The sequence below is a fragment of the Oryzias melastigma genome, linkage group LG7 (genome assembly GCF_002922805.2).
Source record: "Oryzias melastigma strain HK-1 linkage group LG7, ASM292280v2, whole genome shotgun sequence".
NCBI lineage: Eukaryota > Metazoa > Chordata > Actinopteri > Beloniformes > Adrianichthyidae > Oryzias > Oryzias melastigma.
The window spans coordinates 31,346,871-31,364,264 of record NC_050518.1 but is presented as its reverse complement, the minus strand read 5'-3'; the positions used below and the strand labels follow the sequence as shown (position 1 = coordinate 31,364,264).

Sequence of the window (17,394 nt, the reverse complement as noted above, 5' to 3'; positions counted from 1 at the left end):
TTTTCACTCCTATAAACAAAACTCAGGAGACAGAAGAGCCAGGGGAGCATTGCGTAACCATGGTAACCACAGTTTGTTCACGGAGAGAAGAAGGACAGCAGTAAAGGGTGGTCTACTTAGCAGATACACTTTGTCCCATACTAGAAACGCCAATGCCACATGCGCCAACGCCACTTTAGAAGGCAGAGTAGACTGCTGGTGAAGTCACAGGAAGTCTCAAACTCATGTTTGTATGTTTGTTCTCTGAAGGAAATGATCCCACTTTCAAAGTTACCTGACAAATAAATGTGCAGTTCCTTTTGTAGGCATGTAGACAGACTCAGGACTTTCATGATCCCACTCCGACTAAAGATGAGAAGTGCTTTTTTTGAAATCCTCATGAAGCAGCAGGATCAAGGTGTGGCTCTGGAGTTCTCAAAAATCATTAAAGCTTTGAGCTACAACAGGAAGAAAACATGGGTGGAGTCGAAGACAAAGATGGTTTTTCCCACTCATCTGTCTTAGTGGCAGCACGCTGACACATCTGACCCCATTTCAGACGTTGAGCTGTCGCAGTGTGGTTGTTTTTAAAATCTTTGGACTCAGAAATGACTTTTAAACCTCTTTTAGTCATTTAAACCAAGCTGTTTTTTATTAGTCATTAGTAAAAACAAAGGACCGATGGGGTTCAACTGTGTCACGTGAACGCAACCCCTCAAGACAAACGATCATATTTACAGCTGTTGGATCACACTGACCTTGCCATGCCTCCCGTTAATCTGTCAGTAGCGTTCTCTAAAACACGGTCCATCCTAAACGCTTCGCTTGCTGCTCCTCAGTGCTGAAAGGTATCAGAGTTCCTCCCTGTCAGTGTGTCTGCGCGCCTGATCATTAGGTTTGATGTTTTTTTTAAGCGGATCAACTCATTTATAAAGAATCACTTTCTCTCCAAATGTTTTCCAGAACACCTGTCAGTCTGAACTTCCAGTTTTGTCTTACTAAATGGAGGTGAAGCTGCATAAACATGATTGTTTTATTATGATGTTTAATTAGACGTTCACTTTGTTCTCTCTATCGTCACCTCTGTGGCACGTCCAGAAATAGACCTCCTCGCAGGCTAAAGAATGGCCAAGGACAGTACAGATCACAGATAGTCTGTAATGAGCTTTTTCCTTTAGGAATCAATTTGGAGCCGCGTCCGGAGGGTGGTGCGGGGGAACTGAAGGTTGTTCAAAGAAACTGTCTGATTCTGGGTAATCCGCCTGACAACAGAACCGCTTCGTCATCTTGCTGTCAATTAATGTAATTCTTTATAATTTACAGCTTTAGAGATTTTTTCTCCAGCTCCCCTAAATTCTGCAGCTTCCTGAAAATCTGCAGCTCCCCTAACGTTTGCAGCTTCCTGACCATCTACAGCTTCCCTAAATTCTGCAGCTGCCGGAACATCTGCTGCTCCCATAACTTCTGCAGCTTCCTGAACATCTGCAACTTCTTGAACATCTGCAGCTCCCATATCTTCTGCAGCTTCCTGAAAATCTGCAGCTTCATGAACGTCTGCAGCTTCCTGAACATCTGCAGCTCCCATATCTTCTGCAGCTTCCTAAAAATCTGCAGCTTCCTGAACATCTGCAGCTCCCATAACTTCTGCAGATTCCTGAACATCTGCAACTTCTTGAACATCTGCAGCTCCCATATCTTCTGCAGCTTCCTGAAAATCTGCAGCTTCATGAACGTCTGCAGCTTCCTGAACATCTGCAGCTCCCATATCTTCTGCAGCTTCCTGAACATCTGCAGCTTCCTGAACATCTGCAGCTCCCATAACGTCTGCAGCTTCCTGAACGTCTGCAGCTTCCTGAACGTCTGTGGCTCCCATAACTTCTGCAGCTTCCTCAACATCTGGAGCTCCCATAACTTCTGCAGCTTCCTGAACATCTGCAGCTTCTTAAACGTCTGCAGCTTCCTGAACGTCTGCAGCTCCCATAACTTCTGCAGCTTCCTCAACATCTGCAGCTTCTTGAACATCTACAGCTTCCTGAACATCTGCAGCTTCCTGAATGTCTGCAGCTTCCTGAACATCTGCAGCTTCTTGAGCATTTGCAGCCTCTTGAACATCTGCAACTTCTTGAACATCTGCAACTTCCTGAACATCTGCAGCTTCCTTAACGTCTGAAGCTTCCTGAACATCTGCAGCTTCCTGAACGTCTGAAGCTTCCTGAACATCTGCAGCTTCCTGAACGTCTGCTGCTTTTATTATGGCTCTGCTACCCCAGTCTCTTTTAAAAAACAAATTTCTTGGAAATTGTGATGATAGAGCAGGCTGGAGCCTGTATTGTTTTAATTGTCTCGGAGATTGTACAAATCTGCAGTAAAGGAAAAGGTCTTGCAAATGTGGAAGTGTTTTTGAGGCTGACCTTTCTGCTGAAGCTGAGGTGATTTGTGCAAAATGAATGTCGTAGACGTAGATTAACCAAATTCTTGTTGATATTTGAGAAGAACCAGAACCTGTCCGACTTCTTTCTCCTGCAATGATGTTAAATGCATCTCTTGTCTCCCTGCAGTCAGACCGCCCTGAGGCCAAGCGGCTGCGTGGGGCGCCGGGTGTGGATCCTGCTGGCCATGACTCACCTCACCCTGGACTTCTCTGCGTGCAGTCCCCTCAGTCAGGGTGCCAAGTTCATATCCAAGGTGGCACCTCGCTCTCGTCCTCGCTTGCAACCCCTCTGGGATATGCCTAACAAGCTTCACTGGAGAACAGTGAGCCCTTTGGCCCGGCGGCTCCTCCACCCTGTTCCTCCACCCCAGGACAACAGGGTGGGGGGGGGGCAGAAGGTCAAAGGTCAGTTTCGTAAGGCGGCGCATAAAGGACAAACGGTGTGTAAGGAGTGCCGTTTGGAAGACTCCCAGATGGAGACGGCTGATCCTCTGACTGGAAGGGCGGAGGTTGCTGCAGCTTTACCTCAGAAGAGGTTGTTCATCAGAACTCGGAGGCAGCTCAAATGGGACAACTACGACCGTCCTCAGGAGGGTCGGACTACTACGGTGGCAGGATTTATTGACTGGGGGCCAACAGGGACTGACAGCGTTGACGAAAATGGCAAAGGGGGTTCCAATGTAACTTTGTCAACCAGAGGCTCGTCTGTCACCACGGCAACTACCGCTGGCACCACCACCAGGCTTTCACAAAGGACGTTCACGGTGGTGACCACACCGGAGTCCAGGAGCACCACCAAGTCCCCCCACAGCCACTCAGAGACTGCCACGCCACCAAGGCATGGGGACCCCCCAGGTAAGACCCAGAGCAGATGGAACATTTTTGACATGAATAAACCTGAGCCACCAGTTTATGTGGTGGTGGGGGTGTCACTGACTTTGTTGTTGGTTATGTAGCTATCAGCTTCCCTGGCCTTCCAAAGACACAAACACGTTTTTGTTGAACAGAAAGCAGATTTATGAGATTTATTATGATGCAACACACCGATCTGTATGGATCTGTATCAAATTAACTACACATTTCTTGCTACACCTAACTAACTGAAGCTCCTTGGTAGGTATAGAAGCTGGTTGTTTACAAATGGAATTTTGATCATTTTCATAAATATTGTTGCATGCTCCATGATTTGATCATTCAAGTCAGCTGAAACCTCAGAAGCTGGGTTTGGCTGTCAGATTGGTATTTCCAGTGCAGCATCTACCTGTGTGATTCAAAGAAGACCTCCCCCCCCTTACACACACACACACACACACACACCCCAAACATAGACTGTATATAAAATAACTGGACAGAGCAAACCCCCCTACTTCCGTGTTCCATATAGGAAGTACCACTGGGTTGCAAAAAGGCCAAAGTCCCATTGACTTACATTGAGAAACAGACAGTTATTTCTCAGTCATTTTATATGTCAGAATAATCATTCTTCCTCTGCTGCTTTCTGCTTAACTTCTTTTTTCTAATCCTAATTTTTTTTAAGATTTTTTTCCATTATCACAAGTTATTAGAGTTATAAATTGACCAATCAGATGCCTCAATAAGCGTTTGTGGGTCTGACGTGGAACGTCTGGGGGGTTTGATTGACAGATGACGGGTAGCCAATGGGAGCGGACTTCATCAATGGGTCCGTGAAGACCTTTTAACACCTACTTTACAATTCAACAATGTACCAATCATTGTCCTACTGTTGTTTTCCTCAATGGAATGTACCGATGCAGCAGTTTAAAACAACAAGAGGAGCATGCTGTCGACATTTTTAGATGAGGATTTACTCTGTAGAAATAGATTTCACTCTGAGGTTATGTGCTTTGGACTTTTTTGTTTGTTTAACGTTCGTTTTTCTTTTTTTTTCACTGTTTTGATTGTAGCTTATAAATTCTAAGTTGCATATATGCGCATAAAATCACCAACCAAAGTTTCATCTTCGCCGCACTTTTCCAGCTTCAGCCTGAATTAGACGCAGCCGTCTGAGGAGCGCGAGACAAACTTGAAAGGACCTGGTCGTATTTTCAAACAGAAAAAATATCCAGCTGTTCACTTATTAGGATGGTTATTTATTTTAAATACTGCTGAACACTCTTCTCACGTGCATCTGATCAGACTGTAACCTGGCCGCGCATGTGAAGTAACGCTGTGGCCCCCGCGTGCAGTTCGGGCACGGCGTCACCCAAATGCTCCTTTTATCTCGACAAAAAGGAATAAATGTAAGTAAATCCCAAAGGACCGCTGACAGAATCAAATGTTGGGATGGTTCTCCCTCAAAGGCTTCAGCAATGACTTGTACAATTCTCTCGAGCCGACGACGCTGAAGTTGGCTTCCGATTCACAGCGAGAGCGTTCCACTGTATTTTTCGAACTCAGACCACCTAAAAACAGGTCCTGTTCGGAAAAATCGGAAGCCAACTTCAGCGTCGTCGGCTCGGGCCTTATTAAAGTAGAATCTGTTTACATATGCGGTCTCGTGGTCGAGGCGTGGAAAGAGGCAGACGGTTGCAATAAACTCACTCCTGATTGGCGACAGTACTTCCTGTAGATTCCATGACTCAGCTATGACTCAGACCATTCGCTGAAGATGGGTTGCAAATGGCGATATCCGTGTCAGGAATTGACTGTGAAAGCGGCGGCCTACTTTCGCGAGGAGAGGAAGTAATGCATTTCCAATGGGGGACCTCATTGCTTGCTAAGTCCATTATTTTTACAGTCTATGACCCCAACCCACCCCCACTTAAAGAAGAGCATCAGAATGGAGAAGAAAGGTGACTCAAATTACTTTGAACATGTCATGGTTGTTGGTGTCAGTCGGTCTGAATATTTTAGAAACAGTTGATCCACTGGGATTTTCACCCACAACAATCTTTAGGGTTTACAGAGAATGGACAGAAAAAAAGAAAATATCCAGAGAGCAGCAGTTCTGTGGATAGAAATGCCTTGTTGGTCAGAGAAGAATGTTCAGACTGGTTCCAGCTGATAGAAAGACAACAGGAACTCAAACTGGTTACAATCGAGGTCTGCAGAAGAACATCTCTGAACAAACAACAATCTTGATGCAGATGAACTACAGCAGCAGAAGAACACACCAGGTATCACTGCTGTCAGCTAAGAACAGGAAACTGAGGCTACAATTCACACAGACTCACCAAAACTGGACAATAGAAGATGGAAAAACGTCGTCTGGTCTGATGAGCCTCTGTTTCTGCTACATTCAGATGGTCAGAATTTGGCATCAACAACGTGAAAGCATGGATCCATCCAGTCCATTCAGCTCTCAGTTTGCATTAATAAGGAGTGAACTTGGTCCCAGCTGGAGCACCAGAACATTGGACGGATTCCCTGCTCCTCCTGTTCTCTAACAATGGAAATCTCCCCATGAAACACAGGGAACTGATGACAGCTTGGATGAGAGCAACATGTCGTCAGTGTAAGCTTTGTGTCCAAACTCCTGCTGTCTGCGGGGAGAGCGGGAAGGGGAGCGTTTCTGTTCAACTAGTTCTGTTGTAGAGGTTCAGTTTCTAGTGGTTCTTTTCTAGCGGTTCTGTTGGAGCCGTCTTGTACTCAGGCTCCTGTAGGTGATATGACATGCTGCCAGAGGCGGAGCTATAGTCACAGTCAGGCCACCTGCAGCTCCATTCAGCAGATCACAGCTGATCTCTGGTGGGGAGTTGGGGGGGCACCTATGTTCCAACCGCTACCAGACCGTGTTGGTCAGGTTAGCATTGAAGCGTCACATGTGGAGGATCGCCATTACTGGGAAATGCAGGGAGGGAGCAGAAAAGACAGAAACTACCTTCTGCATGTTACCATGGTGATGCAGGGAAGTTGCCGGGCCGTGTGTACTGACTGTGAATAAAGCGGTTAACACAATGACAGGTTGGCGCAGTCGCAGGCTCCGCTCAACCGGCAGGAGATCAGCAGGTCCTCCTTCTTCTGGCCCTTCTGCTGCTTCTTCTGGCCTGTCTGCCTCGGAGACAGGGATGATCCGGCTGAGCGGGACATTCCCACAGCGTTGGGCTCCGAAGGAGAGCTCCGGGTTTCAACAGCTTGTTCATCAGTAGCAGCCGTGCTCAGGAATGCCTCTGTGGTCTCAGTGAAGACCTTTTCAGTCTGAAGCTGCTTTAAACAACTCCCCCCTTTTCATTTGTGCTGTGTGTGTGTGGGGGGGGGGGGGGGGCTGCTGCAGATGAGCGTTTGCCTTTAGAGCAGCTATCATGGAGGTACTAAACCCTAACAGGCTCCTCTCCACTCACTTCAGCATTTGCCACACAGAGTTATTCAGCGATGCCTTTGACAGAGTGAAAAAGCATCTACAGCCACTTTGCTTGATCTGCCCCCCCTGCAATAACTCTCTTAGACTGCTTGGTTACTCAGTGGAAATCAGTCTAGATTGACACCAACATTAATTGGCAATTCCGGGCCATCAGCAGGTAACCTTTGACGGAAGTGTTCTCCCAGGATGTCCCACTCAGGTGCTGTCATGGGAAAGGCAGTCTGGGGGAGGGTCATGCTGTTTATCAGCACATATTGAGTGTGGCTGTGCAAATGTCCTCAGTGGGAGTGAAGAGGCTCTGTTACAAACATGGAGCTTTCACATTTTTCTGCCGCTTTTAAGCGAACTCTGAGTAGGTGTTCATTCCATTATCTCCAAATAGCTGTTTCCACAGGATGAGTGATGCTGCTGCATAACTGACAATCCTCACATGAACATTCAAAAAAGCATGTTAATTACACAGCCTTTTATTGAGGAAATGGTTTGTCCTGCCTTACCATGTTCCAGCATTCTTGCTCAAAAGTCGAAGTTCTGTCGCAGAGTTCCAACTTTAGTAGGGGCTTCTGAGGAGTTCCCCTCTGTTATGTGAGCAGACATCCTCCATGAAACAACCATGTTCCTGTATGTGTGATCCTGTGTGAGCCACACTTGGACTGTTGAACTGCATGAATGACCTCAGTGATTCTTTAATCACATGATCACTTTCCCCTTCTGCTGAGTGCTGGCATGAAGAAAACTAAAGAAAAATGTTCATCATATTGACCAAACTGACTTGGAAAGCAGGAAAATAAATCCCCTTTGACTTCACAGACTCCACAGATGTGCGCAGACACAGGGATGTGTGCAGACACAGGGATGTGTGCAGACACAGGGATGTGCGCAGACACAGGGATGTGCGCAGACACAGGGATGTTTGCAGACACAGGGATGTGCGCAGACACAGAGATGTGCGCAGACACAGGGATGTGCGCAGACACAGGGATGTACACAGACAAATAGATGCACACATAGACATGTGTGTAGACACAAGAAGGTGTGCAGACACACAGAGATGCAGATAACTATGCAGTCTCACAGACAGATTCACAGAAATATGCACAGGCACACAGATATTCGCAGACACAGAAATGTTCGCAGACACACAGAAATGCAGGCACAGGGAGGATTTGTGGGAAATGTTAATGACTTGCTGGTTAAGTTCATGTCCCTCTGACACAGCAGGAGTCTTTTATTGCTCTGGGAGGTGAAGGTTTCCCACAGCGAGCCAGAGAGATCATTAATTCTACGCTGACCTGGCTTGCCTCTCAGATGGCAGAGTCGACTGAAGTTTATTATCCAGAGCTGGTTGACTGCGCAGAGCGCGGCAGAGCAGAGGCGGTGTTGTTTTCCGAAGTGATCCAGCAGCACTTTCTTTTGAGTGCATCAAAGAGATAAATTGGCTTGGATCAGCATCTAGTCAGCTGAGTGATAGGAAGTTGGGATGACAGAGGCCCAGATGGCCGTTTTCATCATGACAGCTTTGATTCTCATTTATTTCTTGTCCTGCAGCATGTCACCTCATGGCCTTCTCTTCCTAAGCTCCATCACTCTTTCATCCACTTCTGCATTCATTCTATCTGTAAAAATGAAAAACTTAATTGATAGATGAATGTATCCTTGTTGACTTGATATGGTGAGATTGTTCAGAGAACCAAACCAAAGCAAACATTCAAATGTTTGATTTGTCTCTACTGAAGGCGCAGCCACTGACAAATGTAGTTTTTGCTTTTACCTGTTAATAATGAAGCCACACTGTGGGTTGTGTTCTCTTTCAAATCAAACAAATGAGTCCAGGTAAGTGTGGAGTCAGGAGGGACCTCCGACGTGACTCTAAAGTCAAATTAATCACAGAAGTCACAAACAGAACCTTCATGCCAGGTCAGTTTGTAGCCAGACCTGGTAACTTTGTACTGCTCGACAGACAGACAGACAGACACAGCAGTTGCTAACTGTGCTAACGGCTAACTGCTAGCTCCACGATTGAACTCCTTGAGACCCGAGCTGTCCTTTGAAATGCCTGTTTTATTTATCTGACAGAGAAATAAAACTTAAGAAAATTAACTACTGTGGTAACAAAACTGAAAATGTGATGTCTTCAGAATTAAAAAAAACAATCACATAATCTAAAAGAAAGCAAACACTAATACATGATTCTAATGAAATCAGCAAATTATGAACACTCATCATCAAATTCATGCTAAAACAGTCATAATTTATTTTAAGAATTTTAAATGAGGATAGGAATCACATTTGGTTAAAACTGCTCAATAGCTCTAAAGATATTAGAGCTAAAGTCAATAAACTTTCTCACATGACTAATTATCACTTATATAAAAAGAAAATAGTTATTTCTTTCTTAGTTTATATTTGCTGTATTTTTACTTGTTTCTTAAAGCTACTTCACAGAAGTGTTTTATTGAAGTTTTTAATGACAAAAGAATGTTATTGAAATATAAATAAGGGACAACACTAATCTGTTTATTCAATTTGTTCATGTTTTGAATGTGTTACAAAAGTATCGGATTGGAACTCTGCAGCAAATGCATCAGGCCAAAAAAAAAAAAAAAAACCTGATCAGGAGATCCCTAACTATAACATCACAGAAAACATATGAGATGTGGGCTAAGCCTCATGAATAAAATTATTATCACTTATGTTAACATTTACAGCTATCAAAATGAGTAAGTAATAGGAGGTTTGCTCTCTGTTTGTGCTAATGTTAGCTTAGCTTAACTAGACGATGATCCCTCTTTAGCGTTATCATACTCAGTCACAACGTGCTTCCTCTTCAGGTGTTCATGATCACCATAGTGCTGCTGTGGAACACAAGTTCTGTCTAGCAGATATTACATTGGACACTTCGGTCTTGTCTTTTATTTTTTTATCTTTCCCACTTTCAGGCTCCGTTGGCGTGTTGTTATGGTACCCAAGTCTTCCTAGAACTTCCTGTGACATCACTACTGAACCGGATTAGCACTACTGCAGATGTAAAAGACAATGTCAGGCATTAGAAACCGTGCACTGTAGTTTAGAGAAAAAAACAAAGAAAAATGACACATTGGCTATTAAATTAGTCGTTGACAATTATGATACTCGACAAAATGGTGACAGCCTGCAGTGAGGGACGATCAAATGTGCTGCGGAAATTAATCAATTTCCCCTGATTGGCTCGAAGGAGGTTGAAAAACACTGATTTAGAGACTGTGAGACAGAGACAGGTGGCAGAGCGGGAGTAGGTGTCATGGATCAACCTGCTGCTTCCCTCTCCAACCACCAGAGGGAGCACTCACCTGAGTATTGACCCTGCACTCCCTCTCCACTCTCAGCCAGATCTCCTCAGCTGTTTCCAATCTAGCTCATCACCACCACTATTTAGTCTGCCTGCAGTCACCAACTCAATGCGAAGTCTTGCATTGCCACGCAGTCATTTCTGAGCAGTTTACTCATTGTTTGCCTCTGGTTTTTGACTCCTGCCTGCCTCCTTGACTCCCTGTTTGCCTGTGTCCTGACCTCTGCCTGTATTTTGACCACGCCTTGCCTCAGCCTGTGTTCTCCATTAAAACCTGGTTTGCACATGGATCCACATGCCTCTGCCTCTTCGTCACAGAGGCGAAGTCTTCTGTGTCAATACTCAGGTGAGTGCTCCCTCTGGTGGTTGGAGAGGGAAGCAGCAGGTTGATCCATGACAGTAGGCAGACGTTACTTCAACATACAAACCTGTCTTAAACCAGGTTGAAAGCCAAGCTTAGTGTTGCCCTTCTTGGCTTTGTGTTGGATGTGCAGCATGACTGCGTGTTCTTGGACTGCTGCAGTCCTGTTTTTACTGTTCTCGTTGTTGCTAAAGTGTCCTGCATCTCTGTGTGGAGGCTGCTGTTCAATAAAGCTATATCCCATTTGCTTAAAGAGATCCAGATGAGACTATAGTTATGAATGAACTGATATAATAAAGAATAAACGTTTTGCATTTTGGACAAAGTGAATGTGCACAGGAGGAAAGAATCCATCCACATCTACGAGTGACGAGGAATGTTTCTGTCCCGTCTGCAGAGGCTATGCTCAGAGATCTGACTGATGAAAACATCTGCTGACAAATCTCATCATGTCTTGCTTTCAAAACAGATTTTAGTCCTTTGAAATAAATCTGCAAAGTTATTTGAGACGAGTGAAGGTGACAAAAATAAAACTTTCTGGTTGAAGTTCAATCTTTTTCTATAAATTACAGAAACAGTTACTGAGATTTTCTACAGTCTTGAATCAAATGTTCTTAAAGCAGATGTCCTTATTGCCTTTCCTGTGTGCATTTGTCTCCTCCTGCAGGTTTGGCAGTTCATCAGATAATCACCATCACTGTGTCTCTTATCATGGTCATTGCAGCCTTGATAACAACACTTGTCCTTAAAAACTGGTAGGAAAGATTCCTTTCTTTTTTTTTGTTTTTAGAACTTCAGATTATCTCTTGTTGTTGTCAAAACTCTTCAGGTTTTAGCAAAAAGACGAGGTATGATTTTCTGTTTGCTTCATGTCTTTGGTGCGTGTTTGTGCAGCTGTTCGCAGTCTGCAAATGGGCGCCACAACAGCCATCAGCGGAAGATCCACCAGCAAGAGGAGAGCTGCCAGAACCTGACTGATTTCACCCCGGCCCGGGTGCCCAGTAAGGTGGACATTTTCACTGCCTACAACGACAGCCTGCAGTGCTCGCACGAGTGCGTCCGGACGGCCGTCCCCATCTACACGGATGAGATGATCCAGCAGACCCCTGTCTACAAGACTGCTTACAATGGGAACAGGTACGCAGGTGGAAGGAGGCGCAGGCATCTGCACAGCCATCCTGGTCATGAACAGTGGTAGACCTAGTGGTTTGGGGACCCCAGGTGAACAATAAGACAAGGCCCTCTGCAGCGGTTGTATTCATAATTATTTTTTAAATCCTTACAGGTTAGAAGGAGTTTTAGTGAGGAGTTTAAGTATTTAGGGTCAACAGTACAGAGTAATGGAGAGTGTGGAAAAGAAGTGAAGAGGAGAGTGCAAGCAGGTTGGAATGGGTGGAGAAAAGTGTCAGGTGTGATGTGTGACAGAAGAGTTTCAGCACAAATGAAAGGAAAGGTGTACAAGACTGTGGTGAGACCAGCCATGTTGTTTGGACTAGAAACAGTGGGACTGAAGAAAAGACAGGAAGCAGAGCTGGAGGTAGCAGAGATGAAGATGCTGAGGTTCTCTTTGGGAGTGACCAGGATGGATAGGATCAGGAATGAATACATCAGAGGGACAGCACATGTTAGAGGTTTTGGAGATAAAGTCAGAGAGGCCAGACTGAGATGGTTTGGACATGTTCAGAGGAGAGACAGTGAATATATTGGTAGAAGGATGCTGAGTCTAGAGCTGCCAGGAAAGAGGTCTAGAGGAAGACCAAAGAGGAGGTTTATGGATGCAGTGAATGAAGACATGAAGGTGGCTGGTGTTAGAGTGGAGGATGCTGAAGACAGGCTTAGATGGAGGAAACTGATTGGCTGTGGCGACTCCTGAAAGGAAAAGCCCAAAGGAAAAGAAGAAGAAGACCTATAGGCTAGAACGTTCTGTAGTGTTTTTTTAGACAGAAACCAAACATTTGAAAGGCTTTTAAAATCTGAAATCACATTTAAATATTAAAGAAATATGTCTTATATTATACATATTTTTACTTGGAAAAAACATCGGTTCCAGGTCACGAGCAGACGTGTGTCTCCAGCTCTCCTCAACTCTTCAGCTTTTAAAGTCTTTTAAAGTTTCTTATAAGCCACTTTAATCACCTAGCTACAGCAAAACACCTACCGCAACGAGGAGAGTTGAACATGGCACAGAAGAAACACTTTGAAGCCGATTTGACGGAGCTCAAAATCGCACTCGTGGACATTCAGGCTAAGCTAACCCCTGTTTTGAAACTTACATCAATTATATTAATGATGCTTAATAGCCTGAATCCATTAATATTTGATATTAAGTCCTGAACCGGATATTGATAATTCATGTAGAGAAAATGGTCGAGTCGGGGTGGGATTATATAAGTTCGCTTCCTTCCATTCCCTTTCTACTTGTGATTCATTAACTGATATGTTATTTTATGTATTATGACCTGATTGCTTGAAATAAACCATTTCATTTCATTCATTCAAAACAATGAATTTCTTGAAAACACTAATCTATTAATCACTCACTTCCTAGAAAGGACAAATGAGGATCTTTTGTCCTTTCTCTGATATGACAGGTTTTACCAAAGAAGAAACCAAAATACTTGAATGAAGGAGTAAAACAGCATTTTGCCCACATGGAGTAGCATCAATAAAGGAAAGAAATATTTTCAAGGATAACATTTTATTCCCGTCTTTGCCTTTCCTCTCCTTTTCTTGAATTTCTTTATCTTATTTTAAAGTTTCTGATTCATTTTCTCTTTTTCCTGTTGTAAGTATGGCAACATATTTGTTGCTCTTTTTCTTCTTTTTACAGCTGCTTGATAGCTAAGCTTCATTTGACCTCTTTTTGAAAAATCTCTTCAAATCATCATTTAATGTCTTCCAGCCTAAACATTGTATAAAAACTACCAGAGCCAGCAAAGAAACACACAAAATATGAATCAGTGATTAATTAGCAGTAACTAATCATCTTTTATTTATTACTTCCTGATTTAATTGAAAGTCCAGCATTGACACATTATTTTTAATATTACATCCACAATTTTTGCAATCAGTCAAAGAAAAACATGAAATAACAGACTCCTAGACATAGATTAAACTCAATCCAGATGTAAAACGTCCAAACGTGATCAAGTTTAAAATAAATGTGTTAATGACAATCTTTAGATAAAACTGACTGTTAGTTTAAACGTTTAAACACTACGGCCCAATCCGAATTCTTCCTTACTCCCTTACCCTTCATTTAGCCCTCCAAATGGAGAGTTATAAAAAAATAGTGTCGGACGTCACTTTCGTTAAATGACGTCACCAATAGTCGCCGGTCTGCTAGCTTTAGCGCGGAGCTTCCAGTGCTCTGATATACTTTAAAAAGGTCTTGCAACAACAAAAGTCATTACTTACATTTAAATGTAATCTTCTGTGCTGCAGAGCACACCCACGCGAAGAAAAGCGCTTCTCAGCCAGACGTGGTTTACCCTTGTGATGGAGGACTTTGTTTCCCTCCGCTTGGAGGGTCAGATTTAAAAAAAAAAGGTTCCGGACACACTTTCACCTAAATTCTCCCTTTAAATTGAGGAGAAAAGAGAAGGAAAGAATTCGGACTGGGCCCATATACACATAATGTTACCGATGACAATAATGTATTAATGGGGGTATAATTTATTTTAATGGTGGTGATGGTGGGAATACTGATTAATGTTATAATTAATAATATAATAATTGCTTCATCACTTCCCTGAACTTTGTGTTTTCTCATTTGGAGTGACAGAGTTGCTGGAGCCTATCCCAGTCATTATGAAGGTCTTGGTTCCAGTCCCAGCTGGGTTATTTCAGTATGAGGTTAGCGTGTTCCCCTGGTTCATATGTGCGTGTTCTCTGGTCTCCTCCAACAGTCCAGAAACAGGATTTAGGTTTCATTGGGAATCACTGTGCGTGCTTGTGTGCCCTGTGATAGACTGGTAACCTGCTCAGGGTGAACTCCACCTTCCTCCAGCAGTACCTGGGATAGGCTCCAGCAACTTGTGACCCCAAAGGGCTCTGAAGATGGATGATAGATGCTTTTGTTCACACCTATTTATAAATGAATGTTCTCTAGTTCTATTACTGGTAATCATTATACAGATTAACTAAAGTTACACGTCAGGAGGTTTACTTCTGTCTGCTTCTGTCATCTAAATCACTTTGCAAGGAGGTGTTGTAATTTTCCTTTGATATAATTTTCCATGTTTAAAATAAAGTTCTATCCATTTTTGGAAACGCTTTGTCCCTTTCGGGATCATGCAGCTGCTGGAGCCTAACTGATGGAGAAGGCAGGATACACCTGGACAGGTCTCCACTCTGTCACAGGGCCTCAATCACACCCTCATTCACACCTAGAGACAATTTAGAGTCACCAATGAACCTATGAAGCATGTTTTTGGACGGTGGGAGGAAGCCAGAGTCCCCGGTGAAAACCCACGCATGCACGGGGAGAACATGCAAACTCCACACAGAAAGATCTACGGTTGGTGTTTCTGTTTCTGATCCCCCAGCCGAGATTTGAACCGGGGCCTTCTTGCTGTGAGGCTAACCACTGCACCACCATGCAGCCCTAAAACAAAGATCCAAAAGATCAGGACCTAAAATAAAGTTTTCAAATCAAACTAAGATGTATAAAGGTATAAAGGCTTCTGCAGCCCATAAGAACAGCATGTTGAGCGGTGTTCATCTGTTCTGCTCTAACAGATCATGCAATGACAATAAAAGGTCTGTAAATCCATGGTGTTTGAAAGAGACACACAAGCACAGGTTTTCTCTGGTACAGGAATGGTTGATAAACCATTCGGACTGATTCCAGCAGAATGCTATCCTGCTGGCTTTGTGGACCACAATGGCTGCACTCATGGATATGGGCCGGGAAGGAGTCATTCCTACATCCTGTTAACTCTCTGTTTAATGCACTCATTTGCTCAAATTAATCAGAATGTTCGATGCTGATGGTAAAAAGCTCAGTCACAAACATTCTTCTGAATCAACGGTTTTCAGGGTCTGTTAATACAAAACGGAGAAGTTTGTTTCAGTCATTTGTCATCAGCTGAGTCGTTTTTGTTGAAGTTTGCAGCCTCCCCCACCCCCTCACATGGATGCTGCCTTATCTTTTGATTGAGGTATCTGTGTGTTGGCTGAAGGCCATTAGCACTCTATTGACTCCTTGACGCCTAGTGCTGCAAATACTGTCGACTGAAAAAAGTGAAACCTTGGATCAATTAACTGAAGTTCTGTCATTTGTTACATTAAAATTACTGTTTTTTATCAAACTAAAATTTGGAGATGATGGTTTACTCGACTCCAAATCTTAATTTGGGAAAAAAAATATATTTTTAAATTAACAAGTTATAGAACTTTTGTTGAACAGTGTTTTTCATGAAACCAATTCTTTCAATTTCACGTGAATTTAGTTTCTTTATGAAAGCAGTGGCGGTGTGGTCTAACGCTCCTTCACTCCTCTGTGAGTTGTGGATCTGACTTCGGCCTGGAAGCTCTGCAGGAACATGCTTCTTACATACATTCTTCTTGCAAAAGCTTGACCTCATAGAGGTTGTTTTGAACATCTTTTTTTTTACCCAACAGGCCCTCTCCCACTGAAAGGCAACTGATTCCTGTGGCCTTTGTGTCGGAGAAATGGTTTGAGATCTCTTGTTGATGACCTGGAGGCCTTGATGATGTTCTGTTGGAATAAAAGACATCTGCTGGGGTGAGTTCTGTTCAACTTTGCTCTGAGCCTTTGCCACCTCAATTCCCATGGTGCTGCTGCCCCGGTTTGGGAATAGAGGGAACTTGGCATATGTTTATTATTTGTGATATGATTACGCTTCTTCTCCTCCACAGAAGTCAGAGCAGAAGCACAGGTCTTTGTGGAGAAGCAAAACCGTTGAAGCCATTTATTGGACACAATTTTATGATCTAAAAAATGTCTTATAATATATGATGGCATTCTTATGTTTACCCTGTTTACCCGTTCATGTACAGCTTACAGAGAAAAAAGACATAGAGGGCTAAAGAGTTAATAAAAAAGAGCACGGCTCCCGAGAAGACGTTGGAGGGGAAACAGTGGTGAAGTTGCGTCGTCACTGTGACTGTTGTCACGGTAGATGGGTCAAAGTTGTGATGAAAATGTAACATTGCAGGGTGAGGAACAGATCTCGTCTTTGCTTGAATTTGTGTTAACAGTTGCAATCGCAGCATCATGAAATCCCTGAGGGACTGATTTATGTGAAACTTGTAAATCTGAAGGAGCTGCGAGAATCTCCCAGGAGGGAAATGCAGATGAAGAACACGCTGCGAGTCTGCAACCCACACACACACAGACCCGCACACACTCACAGCGAGCCTGCATGGAGAAATGTCATCTTACTCTGCATTTTTCTAAAGTTAGGCACAAGCTGACACAAACCGAGTTTTAAATCTTTGCATTGATGAGTTTGAATTGTTTTTTTAACCAAGTCACGAAGAATCGTTACCTCCTTACCTGTAATACAGAAGAAGAGGCCAGCGACACCTAAACCCCCCCGCTTTAAACTTTTCCAGGTAGTGAATGTAATTCAGACGGATTTTGCTGTGGAGAAAAGCAGCTTTGTGCTGAAGTGCACACAATACTGTTAATGTTTCAGGAAGGTGTTGTTAGTATATGCAGAACGCCGGTCAGTTTGACGGTTAAACACACAATAGCGCCCCCCCGTCCCCACTATTAGGGAGCGTCGCTGCGTATTCTGGAACACCCATATCCCCCCCCCCAAAAAAAAGCAGCATCTCTTTTGCTAAATGTTTTTTTCCTGACCTCCGGAAACATCCTGTAGACATTAGTCATAATGCAACAGTTCAGCCTCCGACTCAGAGTGGGGACCTTCAAACTTCAACCTTCTACAGTTGGATTTGCACCTTGTTACCACCAGCACCTGCTGAATCCCCCCCCCCCCCCC

The 17,394-nt window shown here is 43.7% G+C and overlaps 1 protein-coding gene across 2 annotated transcripts in view; it reads left to right on the top strand.

The window, feature by feature from the left end:
* ajap1 (adherens junctions associated protein 1) overlaps nucleotides 1-17,394 on the top strand; it is a 48,905-nt gene that overhangs the window by 25,556 nt on the left and 5,955 nt on the right. For both annotated transcript variants that reach the window (XM_024264090.2, XM_024264091.2), the window contains exons 2-5: nucleotides 2,538-3,265; nucleotides 11,088-11,175; nucleotides 11,315-11,557; nucleotides 16,046-16,169. In XM_024264090.2, the coding sequence (XP_024119858.1) occupies nucleotides 2,538-3,265; nucleotides 11,088-11,175; nucleotides 11,315-11,557; nucleotides 16,046-16,118 (1,132 nt within the window). In that variant the 3' untranslated portion in view covers nucleotides 16,119-16,169. The remainder of the gene's footprint in view (nucleotides 1-2,537; nucleotides 3,266-11,087; nucleotides 11,176-11,314; nucleotides 11,558-16,045; nucleotides 16,170-17,394) is intronic.